We start from the raw sequence: 25,133 nt of genomic DNA, 5'->3' as shown, positions 1-25,133 counted from the left end.
ACCGGAGGGGGGCGGGTCAGGAAGTGGGGGCGCGGCGGCCAGGAGCGGCCCTGGAGCGGCCAAGAGGTTCTGTAGTGCAGAGGGTGGGAGACTCCGGGCCGCGCTGGAGCAGGGGGTACTCCCCGGCCTCCGCTGAGACGATGGCGGAGGACGAAGGTGAGCGCTCCGAGGCCGGGCGCGACAAGTGTCGCGGAGATCTCGGGGAAGGGGAGTCGGTGCGCGAGGGCTAGGAGGCCTGGGTTGCTGGCTGTTGATGGTCGTAGCTGTCGGGTGGGAAGCGAGGTGGCGACGGGGGAGGTGAGTGGAGAAATTCAGGAGTGGAGTAAATAAATGGCCTGAAGTTGCATCCACCCAAGTGGGAAGCAGAAGTGGAGCTTAAAGTTGAGAATCCGGTAGGAAGAGAAAAGGCCGTGGGGGGAGTGGTTGGGCGGGAGGACTGTGAGCAGATGATTAATGGGGTGGGGGGCATGCTTTGGTTTAGATGTAGCTTTATTGAGTGCATATTCGAGAGGGAGTGTTGTTTAACCAAATGCCCCTCAGTCTGAGTACGCTCTTGAGGTCTTTGGGTTCTACAAAGTCTCCCCCGCAGGCTAAGGGGACAAAAAGAGGTTTGGGATAAACGAATTGGAAGGGGAAGAAGAGACAGAAACTGAAGGTCAAGTTCACTTATGATCGGGGGAGATGGCAAAGGGAGAAGGGATATAGGTAGTTTTGGGGGGATCTGGAATCCAGGAGTGCTTTGAGGGTGAAAGTGAGTGGGCTGGAGAAAGCTTTTCATGCCCCTTCAGGGCCAAGGCAAAGACAGTTAATTCACTCAGAGTATTTATTCTTAGAAATTGATTTATTGATAGAAATTATGATTTCTCTCATAGAAATTGAGAGAAAAATGAGTTGAGGAATTGAGCTAGTGGTAGATACTATAGGAAACATTTGTAGCCTATCTTCATGATATCCATACTACTTTCAGGCATATGTATATATACAGATATCACCCTAATGAGCAGTTGGATTTGTCATTCTTTTGGATATGTGACTTTTTACCTTGTTGAGGGTTGTGAATGTGATCTGCTTAGATTTAAGCCTTACTGATCCAAGAGTACAAGGAGGGAGTTTGGGGAATTCAGTGGAAAGAGATTTAAAAAAAATCAATTTTAAGAAGTGTTTGCTGCTCTGCGACTTGCTGCTTTGCCCCGTGCACAGTTTTTTTTATTTTTTTCCTAAAGTGTAGTTGATTGACAATGTTGTGCCTGTTACTGCTGTACAGCAAAGTGACTCAGTCATACATACATATACATTCTTTATGTTATTTTCCATCACGGTCTATCCCAGGAGATTGGATATACTTCCCTGCGCTGTACAGTAGGACCTTGTTGCTTATCCATTCTAAATGTAATAATTTCCATCTGCTAACCCCAAACTCCCAGTCTGTCCCACTACCTCCCCCCTTCTCTTTACCCACTCTTGTTTCATATTAGCTTCCTCTTCCTTGAGTGTTCAGTGTTAAAACAGATCTAAATTTAAGACACTCTACCTAAAAACAGGTTCAAAACCAAAACTCTTTGTAGTTGGTAAGGAGGAATATAATTCCATTTGTTGCCTTGGTTTTGTCTTCAATTGCAATATATGTAATACTTTTTATTTTTTATTTATCTTTTGAGGGTCGCACCCTTGTCATATGGAAGTTCCCAGGCTAGGGGTCAAATTGGAGCTGCAGGTACCATCCTGTGCTACATCCACAGCAATGCCAGGCACCTGTGACCTACACCGCAGCTTGATGCCACCCTGGATCTTTTAACCCACTGAGTGAGGCCAGGGATCAAACCCACAACCTCATGGATACTAGTCAGATTCTTAACCCGCTGAGCCACAATGGGAACTCGTGTAATACATTTTTTTACTTAAGAAGAATTTTTTTTTTTTTGGCTGCACCTGAGGCATGTGGAAGTTCCCAGACCAGGGACTGAACCTGAGCTACAGCACTGACAACAACAGATCTTTAACCCACTAAGCCACTAGGGAACTCCTATAATATACAATTTAGATTTTTTTTTTCTTTTCTAATTGCAAATCCCTGGGGTAGGCTGATAAGCTGGCTTGTATGTTTCCATGAGGACTTCCATGCCTAAGTTAAAGCATGAAAAAAAATTACAGTACAAAAAGTCTTTTTTTTTTGGTTTTTGTCTTTTGTCTTTTTTTTTGGCTGCACCCGTGGCATATGGAGGTTCCCAGGCTAGGGGTCAAATTGGAGCTATAGCTGCTGGCCTACACCACAGCCACAGCAACGCCAGATCCTTAACCCACTGGGTGAGGCCAGGGATCAAATCCGTGTCCTCATGGATGCTAGTCGGGTTCTGGCATTGCTGTGGCTGTGGTGTAGCCTGGCAGCAATAGTTCTGATTCGAGCACTAGACTGGGAACCTCTATATGCCTCGGGTGTGGCCCTAAAAAGACAAAATAAATAAATAAATAAATAAATAAATAAATAAATAAATAAATAACTTACTCTGGGAATCTCTTCTCTTGATGCTGTAGAGGGTTATGGTATTTATATTTATGTTTCTTAGAAGAAATAATAGAGCAAAGGAAGAAATGACAGCCTTGAATGGAGCAGAATTAACACTTCACTTGGAAATTGCTATTATAGTCTAGGTGGACGTTTTCAAGCTTATTTGTAGCCCTGTTAACAATCTCATGTGAAGATCACTGGCCAGAGACTGAAATAGCAGGTTATTTTTGTGGCTGTGTTATCATTTTTATTTAGTTTGACTTTTTCTCTAGTTTCTTTCTTTGTTTCGATATGGACAGATTCTTTTTCTCAAGTTTTATTGAAATATAGTAGATTTACAGTGTGTTAATTTCTGCTGCATGATGAAATAATTCAGTTATACATATATACACATCCATTCTTTTTCAGATTCTTTTCCCATGTAGATTATTACAAAATATTGGGTAGAATTCCCTATGTGGACAGATTCTTTTTTTTATTGAAGTACAGTTGATTTACTAGTTTGACTTTCTTCTTTTTTAAATTTTTATGGCCATAATGACAGCATATGGAAGTTCCTGGGCCAGGGATTGAATCTGAGCTGCCTCTGTTACCTACACTAAAGCTGCAGATCCTTTAACCCACTGTGCCAGGCCAAGGATCAAACCTGTACCTCTGTGGCCACCAGAGCCACTACGGTTGGAATCTTAACCCACTGCACCACAGCAGAACTCCTAATTTGACTTTTTCTTTATAGGGCTAAAAATATAAGATAGTGAAATTCTACCCCAGAGCTTTCCTATCAGAATTAATAATCTAGTTTGTCCACTGCTTTGTCTTTTGTTGATTTTCCTTGTAGAGATTCTGGGCTTTATCTATTATGAAGATCAATATAAAGGACATGAAATAAAATTTACATCCAGTCAGTTTTGTTTTATGGTGACAAACAAAAAATTTAGGGACGAGAGTGAAGAGGTTGGTTAAAAAGAATACTCTTTCCCATGTTGTAGTTTTTGCTCCCACAGTTCAATACCACTGAAATTGGCATGTCTCAGAATCAATGCACATATTTTGGAGTTCCTCTGTGGCTCAGTGGGTTAAGGAGCTGAAGTTATTCACTGCATGGCTCAGGTTGCTATTGTGGCTCGGGTACAGTCCTTAGTCTGGGAACTACCACATGCTGAGGCCGTGGCCAAAAAAATAAATAAAATCAGTGCAGGTATTTAATATGGGAGTGTTTTTTTCCCCTTGAAAAATGGTTATTAAATATTATCATAAAATGTATAACATCTTAGAATAAAGACAGAGTATTATAGATCCTCTATAGATTATTTATTTGTATGATAAACATTGCTAATACAGATTCTTGAGAGATGACTGATTAAGATTTGTATTCTTAAGGACTTCCCATAATGGCTCAGTGGGTTAAGAACCCAACATAGTGTCTGTGAGGATGTGGGTTCCATCCTTGGCCTCACTCAGTGGGTTAAGGATCTGGGGTTGCCACAAGGTGTGGCAGAGATCACAGATATGGCTTGGATCCCACATTGCTGTGGCTGTGGCATAGGCAGGCAGCTGCAGCTCCAATTCGACCCCTAGCCTGGGAACTTCCATTTGCAGAATGTATAGCCCTAAAAAGAAAAAAGAAAAAAAAAAAGGGTTTGTATTCTTCATAAACTATTTGGGGTTCTGTGCAAATTTTTTTTTTGTGTAAATTGTACTATTATAAACAAAACCCATTTATCTGCACAGAGTACACTTTATTAAAATCGCTGTAAAGTGGACTTCCTGTTGTAGCACAGTAGAGATGAATCCGACTAGGAACCATAAGGTTGCGGGTTTGATCCCTGGCCTCACTCAGGGGGTTAAGGATCAGGCGGAGGTGGCAGCTGTAGCTCCAATTCAACCCCTAGCCTGGGAACTTCTATATGCTGCGAGTGCAGCCCTAAAAAGCAAAAAATTTAAAAGAAAAATCTCTATAAAGTGATTCTTTTATTAGACTCTAATAAAAAAGCCCTGTCTAACCCACTGGTCACATAATTTGTTCAATAGATTTGTTAACTTGACTTCTGAAATTACCCAATTACAATTTTTAAAAAATCCAATACTGGGGAGTTCCCATTGTACCCTATCCATGAGGACACAGGTTCAATCCCTGGCCTCTCTCAGTGGGTTAAGGATATGGCGTTGACATGAGCTGTGGTGTAGGTCACAGACGAGACTTGGATTCTGCACTACTGTGGCTGTGGCTGTGGTGTAGGCCAGCAGGTACAGCTCCAATTCAACCCCTAGCCTGGGAACCTCCATATGCTGCGGGTGTGGCCCAAAAAAACAAACAAAAAAAATCCAGTACTGGAATTCCCATTGTGGCTCAGTAGAAATGAACCCAACTAACTAATATACATGAGGATGTGGGTTCAATCCCTGGTACTGCTCAGTGGATTAAGGATCTGGCATTGCCTTGAGCTGTGGTGTAGGTCTCAGACACTATTTAGTTCTGGCATTGCTGCGGCTGTGGCATAGGCTGGCAGCTGTATCCGCCTTATGACCCATAGCCTGGGAACTTCCATATGCCTCACCTGTGGGCTTAATTTTTAAAAAATGGAAAAAGAAAAGAAAAAAAATCAAATACCATTAATGTGTTTAATCCTGCATGTGTAACTAAGTAAATGTCTTGTCTTTATATTTTTTCCTTGTATCTTTTTTTTTTTTTTTTTTTTTTTTTTTGTCTTCTGTCTTTTTAGGGCCACACCCCGTGGCATACAGAGGTTTCCATGCTAGGGGTCTAACTGGAGCTGTTGCTGCCGGCCTATGCCAGAGCCACAGCAACACCAGATCTGAGCTGCATCTGCAACCTACACCACAGCTCATGGCAACTCTGGATCCTTAACCCACTGAGCGAGGCCAGGGATCGAAAGCTCAACCGCATGGTTCCTAGTCAGATTCGTTTCCACTGTGCCAGGACGGTAACTCTTCAAAACTTCCTGGGCCAGAGATTGAACCTGTCACAACATCACAGATCCTTAACTCACTAGGCCATCAGGGAACTCTTCCTTGTATTCTCTTAAAATAAAATTTAAAAAGATAACTTGGATCTGAAGACTTCATTTGGCTTTGTGTAAATCTTCATCCTTGTTGACTGCTTCTAACTTTTTCTTTAACCTGTGGCAGGGGAAAATTAAAAGGAAATCATGAAGAGAGAATATAATATTTATTAGTTGTCCCAGATTAGTATGCAAAAATGCTCTAAATCCACAGTGTGGCTTTTCTAATGTAATTTAATGTAATTTCCTAATGTATTCACTGGCTTTACTACTTAACATGACTATAAAATATCGTAAAGCGTATAGAAGTAGTTAAAAATTAGACTAGTCAGAATGCACTAAATATACAGTAATTTTTTCTGTCAGTATGCCAGTGTTTTTTTTTTTAGTATGCCAGTGTTTAAAGACATTTTAGCAAACAAGAATTTGCTTTGAAACTATTTTAAAATTAATTTTATTGATTTTCTATAGTAAAGTGTCCATCCATCTCACTAGTAACAGTAGCTGAGGAGTTCCCTCATGGCCCAGTGGGTTAAGGATCTTTATGCTGTGGGTACAACCAAATACACAAATAAATAAAATTATTTTTTGGTTGTATTTTGACATGTGGAAGTTCCAGGGCCAGGGATCAAACATGTGACACAGCAGTGACAATGCTGCATCCTTAACCCTTTGCACCACCAGGGAACTACTTCAGGATTATTATCATTATTTTTTTTTACTTTAACTTTTTTTTTTTGTCTTTTTAGGGCCGCACCCGCGGCATATGGAGGTTCCCAGGCTAGAGGTCTAATTGGAGCTACAGCTGCCGGCCTTAAGGATAGGGCATAGTCAGAGCAATGCCCTATCCTTAACCCAAGGAGCGAGGCCAGGGATTGAACCTGCAACCTCATGGTTCCTAGTTGGACTCATTTCTGTGCACCACAATGGGAACTCCAGGATTATTATTATTGTTATTATTATTTGTCTTTTTAGGGCCACACCCGTGGCATATAGAGGTTCCGAGGTTTGGGGTCAGTTCAGGATCTGAGCTGAGTCTGCGATCTATACCATAGCTCATGACAATGCTGGATTCTTAACCCACTGAGCAAGGACAGAGATTGAACCTGCGTCCTCATGGATGCTAGTTAGATTCATTTCTGCTGAGCTGCCATGGGAATTCCAGGATTATTTTTTAATTTTAATTAATTAATTAATTTTTTTTTGGTCTTTTTTGCCATTTCTTGGGCACTCCCATGGCATATGGAGGTTCCCAGGCTAGGGGTCGAATCGGAGCTGTAGCCACTGGCCTATGCCACAGCCACAGCAACACGGGATCCGAGCTGCGTCTGCAACCTATACCACAACTCACGGCAATGCCCCATCCTTAGCCCACTGAGCAAGGCCAGGGATCGAACCTGCAACCTCATGGTTCCTAGTCAGATTTGTTAACCACTGAGCCACGTCGGGAACTCCGGGGATTATTTTTTTAAACGAAGTATAGTTTCATGACCAACTTTTTTATTCTTTTCATGGCCACACCTGTGGCATAAGGGAGTTCCCAGGCTAGGGGTTGAATCAGAACTGTAGCTGCAGGCCTGTGCCACAGCCACAGCAACACCAGATCCGAGCTGCATCTGTGACCTACCCTGACACTTACGGCAGTGCGGGATTCTTAACACACAGAGCGAGGCCAGGGATTGAACCAGCATCTCATGAACATTATGTCGAGTTCTTGACCCTCCGAGCCACAGTGGGAATTCCTCTTCAATGGTTTTTTTTTCAGTTGTGGTGTGCAGCCCCTTGAGAACTCAGGCTGCAGTGGTGAAAGTGCTGAATCCTAACCACTACACCTCCAAGGAACTCCCCTCAATGTATTTTATTATATTTTGATTTTTGAAAAAATTTTAACTCAGGAATGATGCATGCGATGCTCTCAGATAACTAGAATAAGCTAATTTATTAAGTAACACTTCATTCTCCAATCATTCTGGAAAAGAGTTGACTTATTTGGGGATATTTTGAAAATAATATCATCTCAGGAGAAGAGCTCAGAATCCTTTATCAATAGGACTCTGAAAACACAGGTTGGGGGTAGAAGTTATATTGTCTTTTTGCTTATAGGAAAGGAAAGTTTTGCCGGGAGTGCTATGATGATTATGAAAAAAGTTATCTTTGGTATTAATAGGTCTCTGTAGGACTTTTGCCTTAGTGTAGTGAAGTAAATTGGTTTGGTATGTAGACAGAATAACTTGATACTCACAGTGCAGTAATTTCTTAAATGTTTTAAGGACCAACTATAGAACTGCGCCAAAGAAAGAAGCCAAAGTCTTCAGAAAATAAAGAATCTGCCAAAGAAGAGGAAATCAACAGCACTCCAATTCCTGAAAGAGTTCCAAAACGTAAGTTAGATTTAGAGTTTTTGTGCTATTACAAAAATAGTTATGTTAGGTAGTGTATTTTATATTTTAAATGTATAAATATTTTGTCGTAAGTATGTAGTAATATCAATATCAGTCATCTTTAATTCATTTTTGCTGTAGAACAGTTCATAAGACTCACTGGCTTACAACAAACATTTATTTCTGATTAATTCTACATGTTGTGCTTGCATGTTGGCTGAGGTAGCATATGTCATGAGGAAACAGGGGTCCCTATTTGGGATGTGTTTTTCTTTCTTTCTTTCTTTTTTTTGTCTTTTTGCCATTTCTTGGGCCGCTCCCGCGGCATATGGAGGTTCCCAGGCTAGGGGTTGAATCCGACCTGTAGCTGTCGGCCTAGGCCAGAGCCACAGCAACTCGGGATCCAAGCTGCATCTGCGTCCTACACCACAGCTCATGGCAACTCCGGATTGTTAACCCTCTGAGCAAGGGCAGGGATCAAACCCGCAACCTCATGGTTCCTAGTCTGATTCGTTAACCACTGCGCCACAACAGGAACTCCTGGGATGTGTTTTTCTTGGGGTCGAGGATAAAAGCAGGAGAGCAGGCAGATTCAAGCAGTACCTCTTAAAGTTTCTATTGCTGTCAGTTGTACTTATAGTGTGTTGGCCCAAACAAGTTATATAATAAATCTGGACAGTCAGATGGAGAGGTTTAGTCTGACCACAGGGAAGCATGGCACGTCACACGGTAGTGTGCAGGGATGAAAAGCCTTTTTATAGGGAAGGACAACATAGTTGGGAATAATAGTCTACCACATTCTGGCCTTTTGGTCATAAATATTTACTTCTCTCCTCAGACAAAATACACTTATTATCTCCCTGACCCCAGGGAAAATACTCGGTCTTAGCCAGTCCAGGCATCAATCTTGAAGCCCAAGATCTTATCTGCATTGGGATCATCTATGACTCATTCTGATCCAGAGATCTGTGAATTAAGAAGACAGTTTATCTGCTCTATGTTGGGGGTCCCCAAATCACCCCCACGATCAGAGATTAGGAATCACAGGTCTCAGAATATCTTGTATTCTCAGCTATAAGGTATTACAGTGAACAATGTAAGACAAAATCAACAAAGAGAAAAGGCCTACTGACATGAAGTCTGCAAAAAACTGAGCAGAAGCTTCCGTGCTTACTCTCTAATGGAGTCACACAGGGCTTGCATAATTCCTTTACCATCAGATTGTGACATTTGTAGTTTTGATTACCTGGGAAGCTTTTTTTTGTTTGTGACATAGGGATCGAATTGGAACTGTAGCCACCAGCCTACACCACAGCCACAGCAATTTGGGATCTGAGCCGTGTCTGTACCCTATATGACAGCTCATGGCAACACTGGATCCTTAACCCACTGAGTGAGGCCAGAGATCTAACCCGAGTCCTCATGGTTGCTAGTTGGGTTCGTTAATTGCTGAGCCACAATGGGAATTCCCCTGGGAAGCTTAATACGTTTTGTGCTCAGAGTTTTTATTGGTGGCTGGTCATGTACCCTTTGCTTAATGCATATGAAAATTCTGGACTCCCATAAGGAAAGCAGTCAGCATGAACCACACTGTTGGTACAAATGTTAGGCACAGTAAACCACTCATTAGAAAATGGTGGGAACCCAACTAGGAACCATGGGGTTGCAGGTTCAATCCCTGGCCTTGCTCAGTGGGTTAAGGATCTGGCGTTTCGTGAGCTGTGGTGTAGGTCGAAGACGCGGCTCAGATCCCACGTTGCTGTGGCTGTGGCGTAGGCCAGCAGCTACAGCTCCGATTAGACCCCTAGCCTGGGAACCTCCAGATGGCACCAGTGTGACCCTAAAAAAAAAAAAAAAAGAAAATGGTAGGAATCATTTTGAAATCAGATTCTTAGATGCCTGCCAAAAGCCTACCTTGTAAGCAGGCTCTTCTTAGCAAAGTAGTTAGGGGCCTGCTATGTTAATTCTTTTCTGCATGTGTCCCCTCTCCCATTATACATTTTTGGATAGGGACAGGATAACCAAAATAAATGCTGCCGTTCAGAAAGAAGAGTGAGAGATACATTATTAGCTGCTGGCCCTTAGCAGCTCTGAAATCCTACTAGATGAATATGAGGTCATCTTTTTCTGGGAAAGGGAATATTTCTTTTTTTTTTTTTTTTGCTATTTCTTGGGCCGCTCCCGCGGCATATGGAAGTTCCCAGGCTAGGGGTCGAATTGGAGCTGTAGCCACAGGCCTATGCCAGAGCCACAGCAACTCGGGATCTGAGCCACGTCTGCAACCTACACCACAGCTCACGGCAACGCCGGATTGTTAACCCACTGAGCAAGGGCAGGGACCGAACCCGCAACCTCATGGTTCCTAGTTGGATTCGTTAACCACTGTGCCACAACGGGAACTCCCGGAATATTTTTTGATTAGGTCCTAGTTGTTTTCCTTGGGAGTAGTTTTCTTTCTTTTTTCCTTTTTAGGGCCACACTTGGGGCATATGGAAGCTTCCAGGCTAGGTGTCCATTCGGACCCTCAGCTGCCAGCCTACGCCACAGCCACAACACCACCAGATCTGAGCCTCATCTGCGACCTACACCACAGCTCACGGCAATGCCGGATCCTTAACCCACTGAGCAGGGCCAGGGATCGAACCCTCAACCTCATGGATACTAGTTGGGTTTGTTACTGCTGAGCCACAACAGGAACTCTGGGAGTAGTTTTCTAGTTCATTGTTCTTTCTGTCCTTGGCTTCATTCTCTAGAGATCCTTCCTTTTCCATTATCTTCCTGGACTGTATCTGAAAGTGGCTTTGGAGAATATGCCATCCTTAGAAGGTGAACAGCTTTCTCAAATACCTTCTTGCCCATAGGGGGTTCAGGGCCTATTTATATAAATTTATTCAAAATAAGATAAAGGCAATGAGTCACCTACAGATCTAGATCAAAGGATAGCAGCAGGAAAACTTCTGATGAGCTGGAAAATAATAATCTGTCTTAAGCCTCATAAAAATTTTATAAAACTGTTTCCTGTGAATCTGTGCCATGTTAATTTTGTAGTTGTTTTATGTTTTGACTGCTTTTTTTAAATCCTTTAGTGCCACAGGTGCGGTATGTGGAAGTTCCCAGGCTAGGGGTCATATCAGAACTGCAGCTGCTGGCCTTAAACCCACTGAGTGAAGCCAGGGATCGAACCTGCATCCTCATGGATACTAGTTGGGTTCTTAACCTGCTGAGCCACAATAGGAACTCCTTAACATTTTATATTAGTAAGATTTTCCCTTTCATTAACATTTTATATTAGTATGGTACATTTCTTGTAGTTAATGAACCAATATTGATACATTATTTTTAACTGAAGCCCATACTTTATTTAGATTTCGTTATTGTTTATCTAATGTCCTTTTCTGTTCCAGGATCCCATCCAGGACACATTACATATAGTTATCATGTCTCCTTAGTCTTGTCTTTGCTGTGACAGTTTCTCAGGCTTTCCTTAGTTTTTATGACCTTACCAGTTTTGAGGAATACTGGTCAGGTATATTGTAGAATGCCCCTCTATTTGAATTTGCTGTTTTTTTAATGATTAGATTGGGATTATGGGTTTGGGGGAGGAAGACCACAGAGTTAGAATGCCGTTTTTGTCACATCATATCAAGGGCACGTACTACCTTCGATTACTTTTTCTTTTTAATAGAAGTGTATAAATATAAATATCTACATCTGATTACTTTTAATATGCTTTTTCAGATATATTATTTCAGCGCTTTGCAAAGATATTCATTGGCTGTCTTGCAGCAGTTATTAGTGGTATGACGTATGTTCTCTATTTATCAGCATACCATGAACGGAAATTCTGGTTTTCTAACAGGCAGGTAAGAAGAAAGAATTCTGTACATATGACTATTTGTTTTTAATATTTTTAAAAATAATGTGCAGCCCTAAAAAGACAATAATTAATTAATTAATAAGAATAAGGTGTTTTCCATGGAACCAAAATATATGTGTGACAGTGCTTTCTTGTGTTATGGCTGTAAGCCATTAGGAACAAAGTGCTCTAGAAGCTGTTTGGAGTCACAGTATCAACCTTGAAAATGTTTTCTTTTGGCCACTACTGCAGCATGTGGAGGTTCCTGGCCCAGGGATCAAACTGGAGCCAGAGCAGTGGCCAGAGCTGCTGTATCGACAATGGCAGATCCTTAACCCACTGCGCCACAAGGGAGTTCACTTGAAAACTTTAACAGAATATATTTCAGGGTTATAGAATAGAAATTATGGGATGCTTTCCTTCATGCAGGTAATATCAGGGACTCTTGATGACAGCGAAATGTTATAGAATTTAGCCAGCTTTTTAGTAGTTTTGGCAGTTTGCATTTAAGAAATAGTCTGTGGAAGTTTCAGCATCAAAATATTTCAATTTTTAGATTACAGTTTTAGAATTTTTTGAGGTGCTGAAAATGGCTAACAGACATAACAGTATTAAAGTGTTGCCCCATATTAGTATTTTTTAATTTTTGCTTTTAAATCATGTGAATTCCAGACTCTTAACTCACTATATTTATATTCATAATTCATTTGACCTTTGAATAAGTTTGTTTTCAGACTTACTGTCACAGTCAGATGTATCTATAATGTGCACTGGCAGTTATGACTTGACTCTAAAGGTTTTTTGTTTTCTTTTTTTTAGCCCAAACTCTTTTGTTTTTGTTCTAATTTTTGAGCAAGTAGTCAAGTTGATTAAATGTTTTTAAGCCATTGATTTACCTAATACCACCAAAACATTGAACTGAGTAATTACTCATTTGCATTGATTTGACCAAAGCTGTTATTTTAGCATAGCCTATTTCCTTAAAAATGTTTTGAAGATTAACTGTTAGTAGTTCTCAAAACTGGATATACAGGGAGTTCCCGTCGTAGCTCAGTGGTCAATGAATCCGACTAGGAACCGTGAGGTTGCGGGTTCAATCCTTGGCCTTGCTCAGTGGGTTAAGGATCCCGCGTTGCTGTTGCTCTGGTGTAGGCCGGCGGCTACAGCTGCAATTCGACCCCTAGCCTGGGAACCTCCATATGCCAAGGGAGTGGCCCAAGAAATGGCAAAAAAGAAAGACAAAACAAACAAAAAACTGGATATGCAATAGAATCAATCTAGGGAGCTTTAAAAAATAACATCCCTCCCAGATTCTTAGGTGGGGGAGGGGAAATGTCTGGGATCAGTATGCACAAAATCTTTCCATGTGATACTGTTGTGTAGGCAGAATTGAGAGCAACAGAGGTTTGAAAATAAGAAGGCATTCATCAAGAACCTTGTTTTTCAAAGCATGGTGATGAGCCAGGAGCATTGGCTTCGTCAGAGCTTTTTCAGAATTGCAGGTTCTCAGGCCACAGTTTAGAATCAGAATCAATGTTTTAATAAGATCTCTAGGAGGCTTTTTTAATTTTTATTATTTTGTTTTTTTCTTTTTGACTTTTGTCTTTTTAAGGCCACACCCACGGCTTATGGGGGTTCCCAGGCTAGGGGTCCAAGAGGAGCTGTAGCCTCTGGCCTACACCACAGCTCATGGCAACGAGGGATCCTTAACCCACTGAACGAGGCCAGGGATCGAACCCACAACTTCGTGTGGTTCCTAGTCAGATTTGCCTCTGCTGCACCATGATGGGAACTCTTCTAGGAAGTTTTAAAATTTAATTTAATTTTTTTATTTTATGATTTTAATTTTTTCCATTATAGTTGATTTCCAGTGTTCTGTCAACAGAGTGGCCCTGTGATATATAACTTTATATATATACTTTTTCTCATTATTCTCCATCATGTTCCATCACAAGTGACTAGATATAGTTCCCTGTGCTGTACAGCAGAATCTCATTGCTTATCCATTCCAAATGCAATAGTTTGCATCTGTTAACCCCAGACTCTCAGTCCATCCCACTCCCTCTCCCTCCCCCTTGGCAACCACAAGTCTGTTCTCCAAGTCCATGAGTTTCTTTTCTGTGGAAAGGTTCATTTGTGCCGTATATTACATTCCAGATATAAGTGATATCATATGGTATTTGACTTTCTCTTTCTTATTTCACTTAGTATGAGAGTCTCTAGTTCCCCAATGTTGCTGCAAATGGCATTATTTTTTTCTTTTTTATGGCTGAGTAGTATTCCATTGTGTATACACACCACATCTTCTTAATCCATTCATCTCTTGATGGACACTTAGGTTGTTTCCATGTCTTGGCTATTGCGAATAGAGCTACAATGAACATATGGGTGCATGTATCTTTTTCAGGGAAAGCTTTGTCTGGGTATATGTCCAAGAGTGGGATTGCTGAGTTATGTGGTAGTTCTATATTTAGTTTTCTGAGGTTCCTCCATACTGTTTTCCACAGTGGTTGTACCAATTTACATTCCCACCAACAGTGTAAGAGGGTACTATTTTCTCTATACCCTCTCTGACATGTTTCTCTAATAATCAGTGAAGTTGAACATTTTTTCATGTGCTTGTTGGCCACCTAGGAGGTTTTTGGGTTTTTTTGTCTTTGTGTGTTTTTTTTTTTTTTTTTTTTTTAGGGCTGTACCCATGGCATATGGACGTTCCTAGACTAGGGGTCAAATTGGAGCTGTAGCTGCCGGCTTACACCACAGCCACAGTAACACCAGATCTGAGTTGTGTCTGCGAACTACACGCTGCAGCTCATAGCAATGCTGGATCCTTAACCCATTGAGCGAGGCCAGGGAACGAATACTCGTCCTCTGGGATACTATTTGGGTTCCTTATCGCTGAGCCACAGTGGGAGCTCTGATCTCTAGGAGTTTTATATACTCATTAAATTTCAGAAGCACTGGTTAAGCATTTACATCTTTGAAATTTTAGGAAAATCTGTATCCATTCATAAATCATTTTTTTGAAATTTATTTTGATTAATAACCTCTAAATGAGAAAAAAAAAAAGTATTTACCGGTCAAATAGATCTAGAAAAGACTGTAGAGATTCACAATGCATAATGAATACTGAAACTGAAAAGCTTTGTAATAAAGATGGCATTTAACTTTCCCTCTCTTTTGTTTTAAATTGCTGCACCTACAGCCTATTCGAAGTTCCCAGGCCAGGGATCAAATCTGAGCTGCTGCTGCAACCAATGCCTCAGCTGTGACAATGCTGAAACCTTAATGCATTGTGCCAGGTTGGAGATCGAATCTGCCCCATCACAGAGAACGCCCCTCCACAGCAGGAACTCTTTTTTTTTTTTTTTTTTTTTTCCCCATACTCGTGGCATGCATACGTTTCTGGGCCAGGGTGCAAATCCACACCACAGCAGTAACCAGAGCCACAGCAGTGACAACGCAGTATCCTTAACCTGCTGAGCCAGGTTTTAAAAGTACTCTGCTTTCTTTTTTTTTCTTCTTTTTACCTTTTCTAGGGCCACACTTGTGGCACATGGAGGTTCCCAGGCTAGGGGTCTGATCGGAGCTGTAACTGCAGGCCAACGCCAAGAGCCACAGCTGCGCGAGATCCGAGCCACATCTTCGACCTACACCACAGCTCACAGCAACGCCAGATCCTTAACCCACTGACTGAGGCCAGGGATCAATCCCGCAACCTCATGGTTCCTAGTCGGATTCATTAACCACTGAGCCACGACTGGAACTCCATCTTCTTAAGCTTACCTTTTTATTATGGACTTCTCACATCTAACCATTATTTTTTATTACCTGCCCCTCTATATTTGTTCTCCTTATAGAACTTCTTTGGGTTTTCCTTCTATATTTTTCTTAAATATAATTAGTAAATAACTTGTGTTACAATGCATTTTAAACCTTAGATGTTTCATTAAAATGACTGCCAGATTGAAAAGTTTGACCTTATTGATATGACCACTAGTGATTAAAGGAAAACTGAATCATATCTTTGAATAAAAGGATAAATAAATAGCATTAATTTGAAATATAAGGAGAGAAAAAGAAGGTTGCAGTTGAAATTTAAGACCCAGATATTTATTTATTTAGGCCCTCAGGTACTGCATATGGAAGTTCCCGGGCTAGGGGTTGAATTGGAGCTACAGCTGCTGGCATACGCCACAGCCACAGTAGCGCAGGATCCAAGCCGTGTCTGCAACCTACACCACAGCTTGTGGCAACGCCAGATCCTTTACCCACTGAGCAGGGCCAGGAATGGAACCCATATTCTCATGCATACTAGTCGAGTTCATTTCCACTGAGCCACAAAGGGAACTCCCAAGACACTGGTATTTAAATATTTGTTTCATTTTCTTTTAGGAGCTTGAACGGGAAATCACATTTCAGGGTGATAGTGCCATTTACTACTCTTATTATAAAGATATGTTAAAGGCACCTTCATTTGAAAGAGGTATGAGGATCACACTTGTATATTTAATAACAATATCTTTCTAAAATAAAACATTGTCTTTTTATGTGGGAGCCCTTGGATGTGAACATTTGTCTCCGAATATAGGTATTGCTCTTTTTTGTAGTTAATTAAGAAATTGGGAAAATGAGGCACATTGTATTATATTTTGAGCTCTTTCTTGATAATAGTTTAAAATGTTTAATGACCTCTGAATAACATGTTCAGTTCTTCTAAAAGCAGAACGAATAATCTGGAAAATTTTTTTCTGACTTTAGGTGTATACGAACTGACACACAATAACAAAACTGTATCTCTGAAGACTATAAATGCAGTGCAGCAAATGTCTTTATATCCAGAACTTATTGCCAGCATTTTATATCAAGCAACTGGTAGCAATGTATGTGTTTTTCTTTTGACTTCAGTATTTATTTTCTCACATATTTATGAATCCTCGAAATTATATATTCTCATCCTATTATCTCCTTTCTCTTTTTTTCCTAATTAGGAGATTATTGAGCCAGTATATTTCTATATTGGCATTGTTTTTGGATTGCAAGGAATATATGTTACTGCTTTATTTGTTACGAGTTGGCTTATGAGTGGAACTTGGCTAGCAGGAATGCTAACTGTTGCATGGTTCATTATTAACAGGTAAGAAAGATTTTACAATTTTTTGGTGACTGTATTAGAGTTCTAAAAATGCCTCCTCCCACCCCCACACCTTTCGTGCCCTGATTCCTACCTGTGAATATGATGAGATGTCATTCCTGTGATGATGTTATATGGCATAGTTGACCTTATGATAGTAAGGTTCCCCTGTAGGCCTGATTTAATTGAATGAGCCCTTAAAAGTAAGCAGCTCTCTGTAGCTGGTAGAGAAGGGAAGTCAGAGATTTTGATGCATGAGAAGGATTCGGTACACAGATTGAGTTGCTGGATTGGTTGAGGAGGAAATGAATTCTGCCAACTAGTGAGCTTGTAAAAGGACTGCAAGCCCCAGATGAGAACTATGGCCCTGGTTGATGCTTTGACTTTAGCTTAGGGAGACCCTGAATAGAGTCCAGCCAGACCGTGATGAGTTCATCAGCTAATAAACGTGTGTTATTTTAAGCCACTATATTTGCAGTCATTTGCCATAGAATAGTTGAAAGATAATACACCCGTCTACATCTGTCCTTTTTTAAACATAACATTGGCATACATGGGTACGCCTCTTCTTTCCTCATTTATTTAAAATTGATGACATAGTTTCATAAAAAGAAGGAAGAGGCAGGAGATGTGTCAGTGTTAAGTTAACCACTATATTAATCTATGACAGTGTGCTTTGAAATAATAAACCCATTCCTTTTGGTGATCAAAGGACCCTCAGTTTTTTAATAGCGAGTACAGAAAGAGTAGAGGATGGGGCTGCTTTGAAATGGAGGCTGGTTTGGGACATGTCATGAAATTTTTTTGGCATTGGTCAGTGTCAAAAATTTATTTTGGGGGAGTTCCCTTGTGGCTCAGTGGGTTAAAGATCCAGCATTGTCACTGCAGTGGTTCAGGTCACTGCTGTCACACAGATTTGATCCCTGGCCCAGGAACTTCCACATGCCATGGTGTGCCACAGTGGGAACTCCACTTTTTTTTGCTTTGAAAGTGCTTCCTGTCCATTAGCACTTTTCCCATATAAAAGTTAACATGGTTACATTTTTAAAAATGAGACATTTCTTCTGCTATACATTTTCTTTTTTTTTTTGGTCTTTTTGCCGTTTCTTGGGCCGCTCCCACGGCATATGGAGGTTCCCAGGCTAGGGGTCGAATCAGAGCTGTAGCAACAGCAACACAGGATCTGAGCCGAGTCTGTGACCTACACCACAGCTCACGGCAACGCCAGATCATTAAGCCACTGAGCAAGGGCAGGGATCGAACCCGCAACCTCATGGTTCCTAGTCAGATTTGTTAACCACTGAGCCACGACGGGAACTCCTGCTATACATTTTCTTTTGTCCACTGCCAAATGAAAAATATGATACTTGAAGTTATAAAATTAAGATTCAGGGCTACATCTCTTACTGGGCTTTGTCACATGCTGGCCACAATTTGATGTAAGGGATATAAAAAAATCTTCCTTAAAAGTTCCCTTGGTGGTCTACTGGTAAAGGACCTGGTGTTGTCACTGCTGTGGCTCGGGTCACTGCTGTGGCTCGGGTTCAGTTCCTAGCCCAAGAACATCACATGCTGTGGGCATAAAAATTTTTTTTTTTCTTAAAAGTTTTCAAGTGTAGCAATCCAGCTTTATGAGTTAGGTGTATTTCTTCTTAAAAGTACAGGGATGAGAACTTCCGTGTGGCTTACAACATAGCTACTAGGCGTTGCTTCTGCAGTAGCCCCTGGCTCAGGAACTTCCATATGCCACAGGTGCGACCACTTGTAAAAAAAAAGTGCAGGGATGAATCAAAATTTATTATTACAAGAATAATATATGTACATCATGGAAATTTGAAATCAGCAAAAATAATTTCACATTCCGACCACTTAGAAATCACTCAGAATTGTTTCTTTTTTTTTTTTTTTTGTCTTTCTGTCTTTTCTAGGGCCGCACCCACAGCATGTGGAGGTTCCCAGGCTAGGGGTCTAATCAGAGCTGTAGCCGCCGGCCTACACCAGAGCCACAGCAACGCCAGTTCTGAGCCGCTGTCTGCAGCCTACAACACAGCTCACAGCAACGCCGGATCCTTAACCCACTGAGCAAGGCCAGGGATCGAACCCACAACTTCATGGTTCCTAGTCGGATTCCTTAACCACTGAGCCACGACAGGAACTCCCCCTTTTTTTTTTTTTTTTTTGCCTTTCAGGGCTGTGCTTGCAGCATTTGGAGGTTCCCAGGCTAGGAGCTACAGCTGCCACCTCCCCCACAGTTCACAGCAATGCCAGATCCTTAACCCACTGAGCAAGGCCAGGAATCGAAACCACAACCTCATGGTTACTAGCCAGCTTCATTTCCATTGTGCCACAACCGGAACTCCAAGACAAATTGTTTATTACACTTTTTTTTTTTTTTCGGGCTGTATCCGTGGCATATGAAAGTTCCCAGGCTAGGGGTTGAATTGGAGCAGCAGCTGCTGGCCTACGCCACAGCCACAGCAACGTTAGGTCTGAGCCATGTCTGCGACCTACACCACAGTTCACAGCAACGCTGGAACCTTTAACTCACTGAGTGAGGCCAATGATCAAACCGGTATCCTCATGGATAATAGGTTCTTAACCCACTGAGCCACAACGAGAACTCCCTTTATTTCACTTTAATTACCAATTTCTATGTAAGAGATTGTTTTACTGTTTCATATAGTGATAAAAAAAACTTTTTCTGGTGTTCTCTTTTTTAAGCATCTTTCTGTACTTATGGATTTTTGTTGATTTAATACAGCTGAAATACATTACCACCATTATTCTCTTCATTGCTTAAACTATTACAACTTGGGTTGATAGGAGTCCCTTTGGGCTGGCTCCTGAGTTTTTCTACACATCTTCATAAATCTTTGAAAGCTTTCTTGTTTTCTGGCTTAGCAGGAAGAGCAGATTCATCTTTGAACAATCATGTGAAAGTTTTTTTTTTTTAATAATTTCACCTTTTTTTAAAATCTTATGGCTGCACTCACAGCATATGGACGTTTCCAGGTCAGGGAATGAATCTGAGTTATAGCTTTGACCTTTGCTGCAGCTGCAGCACTGCTGTATCCTTAACCAACCCACTGTTCCAGAGTTATTTCACTTTGTATGAGAGTCTCTAGTTCCATCAATGTTGCCACAAATGGCATTATTTTGTTCTTTTTTATGGCTGAGTAGTATTCCATTATCTATATATACCACATCTTCTTAATCCATTCATCTCTTGATGGACATTTAGGTTGCTTCCCTGTCTTGACTATTGTGAATAGTGCTGCAGTGAACATACGGGTGCATGTATCTTTTTCAAGGATATATGTCCAAGAGTGGGATTGCTGAGTCACATGATAGTTCTGTATTTAGTTTTCTGAGGTACCTCCATACTGTTTTCCATAGTGGTTGTACCGAAATCTTTTTTTTTTTTTAACAACAGTGATCAGTGTATCATTTTGTTTTTATTGTTTTTACTTGGTGGTAAATCATTTAATATTAACACCATCTCGTTATTTTTCTTCTCAGCCCAGGCCAGTTGAGCTAGTACTATCTTACCGGCTAGATTGTTAACACAAACACGGAGGTGAATCCTGAAATCTTTTGGGAATAGTGAGTTACAACGTCGTCATCCAAGTGATTCAGGTTATGCTTATACTATGGTGTGTTTGAAATGGAAACACAAAGTGAAACTGTAAAGTTTGCTCATCTCTGGTGATGCATCTGTAGACCCACTTGATAAATGTAGTTATTATTTGAACTGCTAGTTTGCACTATTATCTGCCAGGCTCTACCACTGGGAAGAAAAAGTGAGTCTCGTTAGATCTTGTCACATCCCACTATTAGCCTTCTGGTTCTCACTACCACCAAGCACAGTGCAGGGATGAGCATAAATAGCACAGGTGCTCAGGAAGGTGGCTGTGGGGAGGTGTGTCCAGGTGTAGAGTTTAACTGGAAGAGACCCTACGTGGTTTGTGCTGCAGACTAGAGAAGCTTCCTTTCATCCCTTCTCCAGACAGTGTTTCTGGTACAGAGTTTTATAAATTTCACCGCATGAATCTGTGCATTAGGTAGGAGTAGTGAGTGAGCCTTTGGAATAAGAATTAACAAATTCAGCCTCCCAATTCTGGGCTGATGAAGCAGTTGGCAGAGTCTTGACTTGAGAATAGACATCCTCTGTTTCCATTTCCTGAATCTCTTTTGGCCTTTTTTTTTTTTTTTTTTTTTTTTTTGCTTTTTAGGGCCACAGGTATGGCATCTGTAAGTTCCCAGGCTCCAGGCTGCAGTCAAATGGAAGCTGTAACTGCCAGCCTATGCCACAGCCACAGCAATTCGGGATCGGGATCCAAGCTGCATCTTTGTCCTCCACCACAGCTCGTGGCAACGCTGGATCCTTAACCCACTAAGCGAGACCACGGATTGAATCCACATTCTCATGGATACTAGTTGGGTTTGTTTCTGCTGAGCCACAACAGAAACTCCCTCTTGTTTTGTCTTTTAGAAAGTTAACTTTCACAATTTTTTAGAAATAAAATTGTATGAAAATAGGTGGCCTTTAGAATACCTGATGTTCACTAAATGGTATTGGAACAATCAAATCTGGAAAAGAAATACTTATTGCGCACATACTAAAATAAATTCCAACTGCATTAAAGAATTAAAAGTAAACAATGGAAGAGTTCCCACTGTGGCTCAGTGGGTTAAGGACCCCATGTTGTTTCTGTGAGGATGTAGGTTTGATCCTTGGCCACGCTCAGTGGGTTAAGGATCCAGCGTTGCCATGAGCTGTGGTGTAGGTTGCAGACGCAGCTCAGATCCTGAGTTGCTGTGGCTGTGGTGTAGACTGGAGGCTACAGCTCTGATTCGACCCCTAGCCTGGGAACCTCCATATGCTTCAGGTGCGAAGCAAAAAAAAAAAAAAAAGATGGGATCTAATACTGTTTCCTGGGTTATAAGCACTATCCTAAGTTCTTTACAGCTCTTATTTCATTTGATCTTCATGTTTTTAATATGTATGTATATTCAGTTACACATACATTTGTAGAACACAGATTATTTTCTAATGCTTAAGGAGTTTAATTGAGATAGGATTGACATGGAATAAACTGAACATATTTAAAACACACAAATTGATAATTAGGCATTTAGACACACTTGTGAAACCATCAACAAAATCAATATAATGTACATTATCACCCCGGAAAGTTTTGTTGTACTTCTTGCTAATCCCTCCCTCTTTCCTCCTCTTACCCCACCTCTGCTCGTATTGCACTCCCAGGAAACCAGTGATCTGCTTTCTATCACTATAAATTAGTTTGCATTTTCTAGAATTTTATATAAATGGAGTAACACAGCATATACTTTTGTTTTTTGGGTGTTTTTTAATTCAGCATAATTAGTTTGAGATTTGTTTATGTTGGGTGTTATCAGTAATTCATTCCTTTTTGTTGCTAAGTAGTATCCTATCGTATGGCTATACTACAGTTTGATTTAACTAAATTACATGCAAGCGTGTCCATCTCCATTAGGAGAATTATGCAGCAATTTTCGTGAAGATTTTTAAGCAATAGCATCTTTGTTTTTTTGTGTGGGAAATAGCCATTGAATGTACGAAATCTGGATTTAATTATCGTTGGAAACGGAGTCCCATTGTGGTGTGAAGATATGCAAGGGAGACAACAGACTGAGCGAGGAGAAATTTAGGAGCCTACAGAGTCATTCTGTGTTTGTGATTCTGGGGGTTTTCCAGGCTTTCTAGGTCCATCACATAAAGGACTACTGTACTGTTAATTCTGGGTAACCTGCTGGTTGAAAAGAGTATTGAACAGATATTAGAAGGTAGGTGTTGTCATTAGGATGGGTCACCTACCAGCTTTATGACTTAAGTCATCAACTCTCCGAGCTTCATATTTCTTTTGGATCTGCCAGGCCTGCTCGTTATGTAGTGCACATTGTGCTCTAGAGAAGGATAGCCATCTGTTAAGGGAAGGGAGGGTAGGGGCTGAACCCCAGTGTTCTCTGCAACAAGCTCTGTGTTGCTGCATGAGTCTCTGTCAGCACAGAGCAGGATGCCTTTTTCAGGTCCTCACAGAGGCCTATCTGTTCATCAAGTAGGCACAGGAGCATTAAGTCCTCCTGGTTGGGAGGTAAGGGAGGGGTGAATCACCATTAGTTTGTTCAAAGATGCTGGATAGGTCATGGTGGCTCTATCTACGGCTACCTCACAGGATATGGAGAACAATGAGACCTGTGTAAAAGTGCCTTGAAAAGTATAGTGTTGCACAAATATAATGTCTTGCTGTTTTGTTGTTCATCTGTGGTTTATTTTAGGGTAGATACAACAAGAGTTGAATATTCCATTCCTTTAAGAGAAAACTGGGCACTGCCATATTTTGCATGCCAAGTTGCTGCACTTACAGGCTATTTAAAAAGCAACTTAAATTCTTATGGAGAGGTAAGATACAGATTTATTTGTCACACTTAATTCTGATGTATTGCAAATGTGGTACATAATTTTAAAGCTAATCATATTAAGAGTTAAGTTGTAGTCAGTGAAACCTAGATACTACACAACAAAGGATGTAGTTAGGTAGGTTGTCTTGTTATAATTGTTACTCTGTAATCTGTCAGAGATTATTTTTAGGAAAAAGGAGATGTTATATTGTTTTAGTGCAGTTACTTGACAAATATATGAAGATTATCTTATTTTGAAAATTAATCTGCCTCATTGTTATTTTACCATTTTTTTCACTTCTGGAACATTGATGGCCTTTAATCATCACAAGTTGAAGAATATTAATGAAGATGGAAAGTGACTACAAGTGACAGCAGTGGTAGCACTGCATATTTTCTGTTTACCCTTATGTTTTCTGTGACTGAGGCTAGAGAGCTTCAGGAGTCAGTCCCAGTTAGTTTAGATTCTTATTTTGTTGTTGTTGTTGTTGCCAGAATTGAAGTTTACAGACTCGTCTCAGAATAATGGTTTTGAATGCTTAAAATAAATATGATTATAAAGGCAATCAATTACATTGAAATTGACTGAAATATGGCAACCCTTTGGCAGTCTGCCTGTCCTTGGTTAAGAATTCCTGGCTAGAAAAAGAGACTGTACGGACCTGCTTGGCTAGGCAATTGGATTAATTTATGGCTCCTTTTTGAAATCTCTGGAAAATATTCTTCTTGCAGTGATGACAGATGTCCTGAGCTCAGCAAACTTTTTATTCCAATTTTTGTATTTCTTTTTTTATCTAAAGTAACAAGAATACATTTCAGATTTGTAATCTTTATTTTGTTAGGTTTATATAAAGAGCTTTCTGAGAAAGAATATTTTCTGTAGTAGTCAGGGAGTCTTTGAGTGTTTTCCTATTAGATGGTGCAGCCTTTTCCTAGGGAAGAATAGTTCTTCAAATTTTATTTTCTTTAATTTTTTAAAAATGATTTTTATTTTTTTCCATTATAGCTGGTTTACAGTGTTCTGTCAATTTTCTACTGTACAGCAAGGTGACCCAAGTCACACATGCATATATACATTCTTTTTTCTCACATTATCATGGTCCATAAGTGACTAGATATAGTTCCCAATGCTCTACAGTAGGATCTCATTGCTTATTCATTCTAGTTCTTCAAATTAAAAAAAAAAAATGTTACTTCTTGCTTTTTTTGTTTTTTTTTCATTTCTTCTTTTTTTAAGTTCTTCAAATTTTGAATAAAAGAGTTTATGCTTCTTTGTATTTACCATTATTTTGTTTTTTTGTTTGTTTTGTTTTGTTTTGTTTTTTGTATGTTTGTATTTTCTTGGGCCACACCCGCGGCATATGGAGATTCCCAGGCTAGGGGTCTAATTGGAGCTGTAGCCACCGGCCTACACCAGAGCCACAGCAACGCAGCATCCGAGAGCCGCGTCTGTGACCTACACCACAGCTCACGGCAACGCCGGATCCTTAACCCACTGAGCCAGGCCAGGAATCGAACCCGCAACCTCATGGTTCTTAGTCAGATTCATTAACCACTGAGCCACGATGGGAACTCCTTTACCATTATTTCGAATTAAATGAAAAGATTTGTTGCCTAAAAAAAGCTTAATCAAATAACTTTTAAATGTGGTCTTTTTAGAGCTGCACCAGCGACATATGGAGGTTCCCAGGCTAGGGGTTGAATTAGAGCTACATCTGCAAGCCTACTCACAGCCATTGGTTTACACCACAGCCACAGCAACATGGGATCCCAGCCACAGCAACATGGG

At 40.7% G+C, this 25,133-nt stretch overlaps 1 protein-coding gene across 7 annotated transcripts in view; it reads left to right on the top strand.

The window, feature by feature from the left end:
- Positions 1-25,133, top strand: part of DPY19L4 (dpy-19 like 4 (C. elegans)) — a 65,045-nt gene continuing 39,912 nt past the window's right edge. For 3 of the 7 annotated variants that reach the window (XR_002343212.1, XR_002343210.1, XM_021089085.1), the window contains exons 1-7: positions 1-156; positions 7,800-7,910; positions 11,649-11,773; positions 16,162-16,252; positions 16,528-16,649; positions 16,758-16,903; positions 23,222-23,345. Coding sequence is in view for 4 of the 7 variants with exons in the window: in XM_021089085.1 (XP_020944744.1) it covers positions 141-156; positions 7,800-7,910; positions 11,649-11,773; positions 16,162-16,252; positions 16,528-16,649; positions 16,758-16,903; positions 23,222-23,345 (735 nt within the window). In the remaining 3 variants the exon portion in view is untranslated. Of the gene's footprint in view, positions 157-7,799; positions 7,911-11,648; positions 11,774-16,161; positions 16,253-16,527; positions 16,650-16,757; positions 16,904-23,221; positions 23,346-25,133 lie in introns of those variants that run through there. The other 4 variants (XR_002343211.1, XM_001926300.6, XM_005662961.3 and 1 more) reach the window with 4 other exon arrangements.

This window comes from Sus scrofa, chromosome 4, assembly GCF_000003025.6.
Source record: "Sus scrofa isolate TJ Tabasco breed Duroc chromosome 4, Sscrofa11.1, whole genome shotgun sequence".
NCBI classification, from domain to species: Eukaryota; Metazoa; Chordata; class Mammalia; order Artiodactyla; family Suidae; genus Sus; species Sus scrofa.
This window is presented reverse-complemented; position numbering and strand designations above follow the sequence as displayed.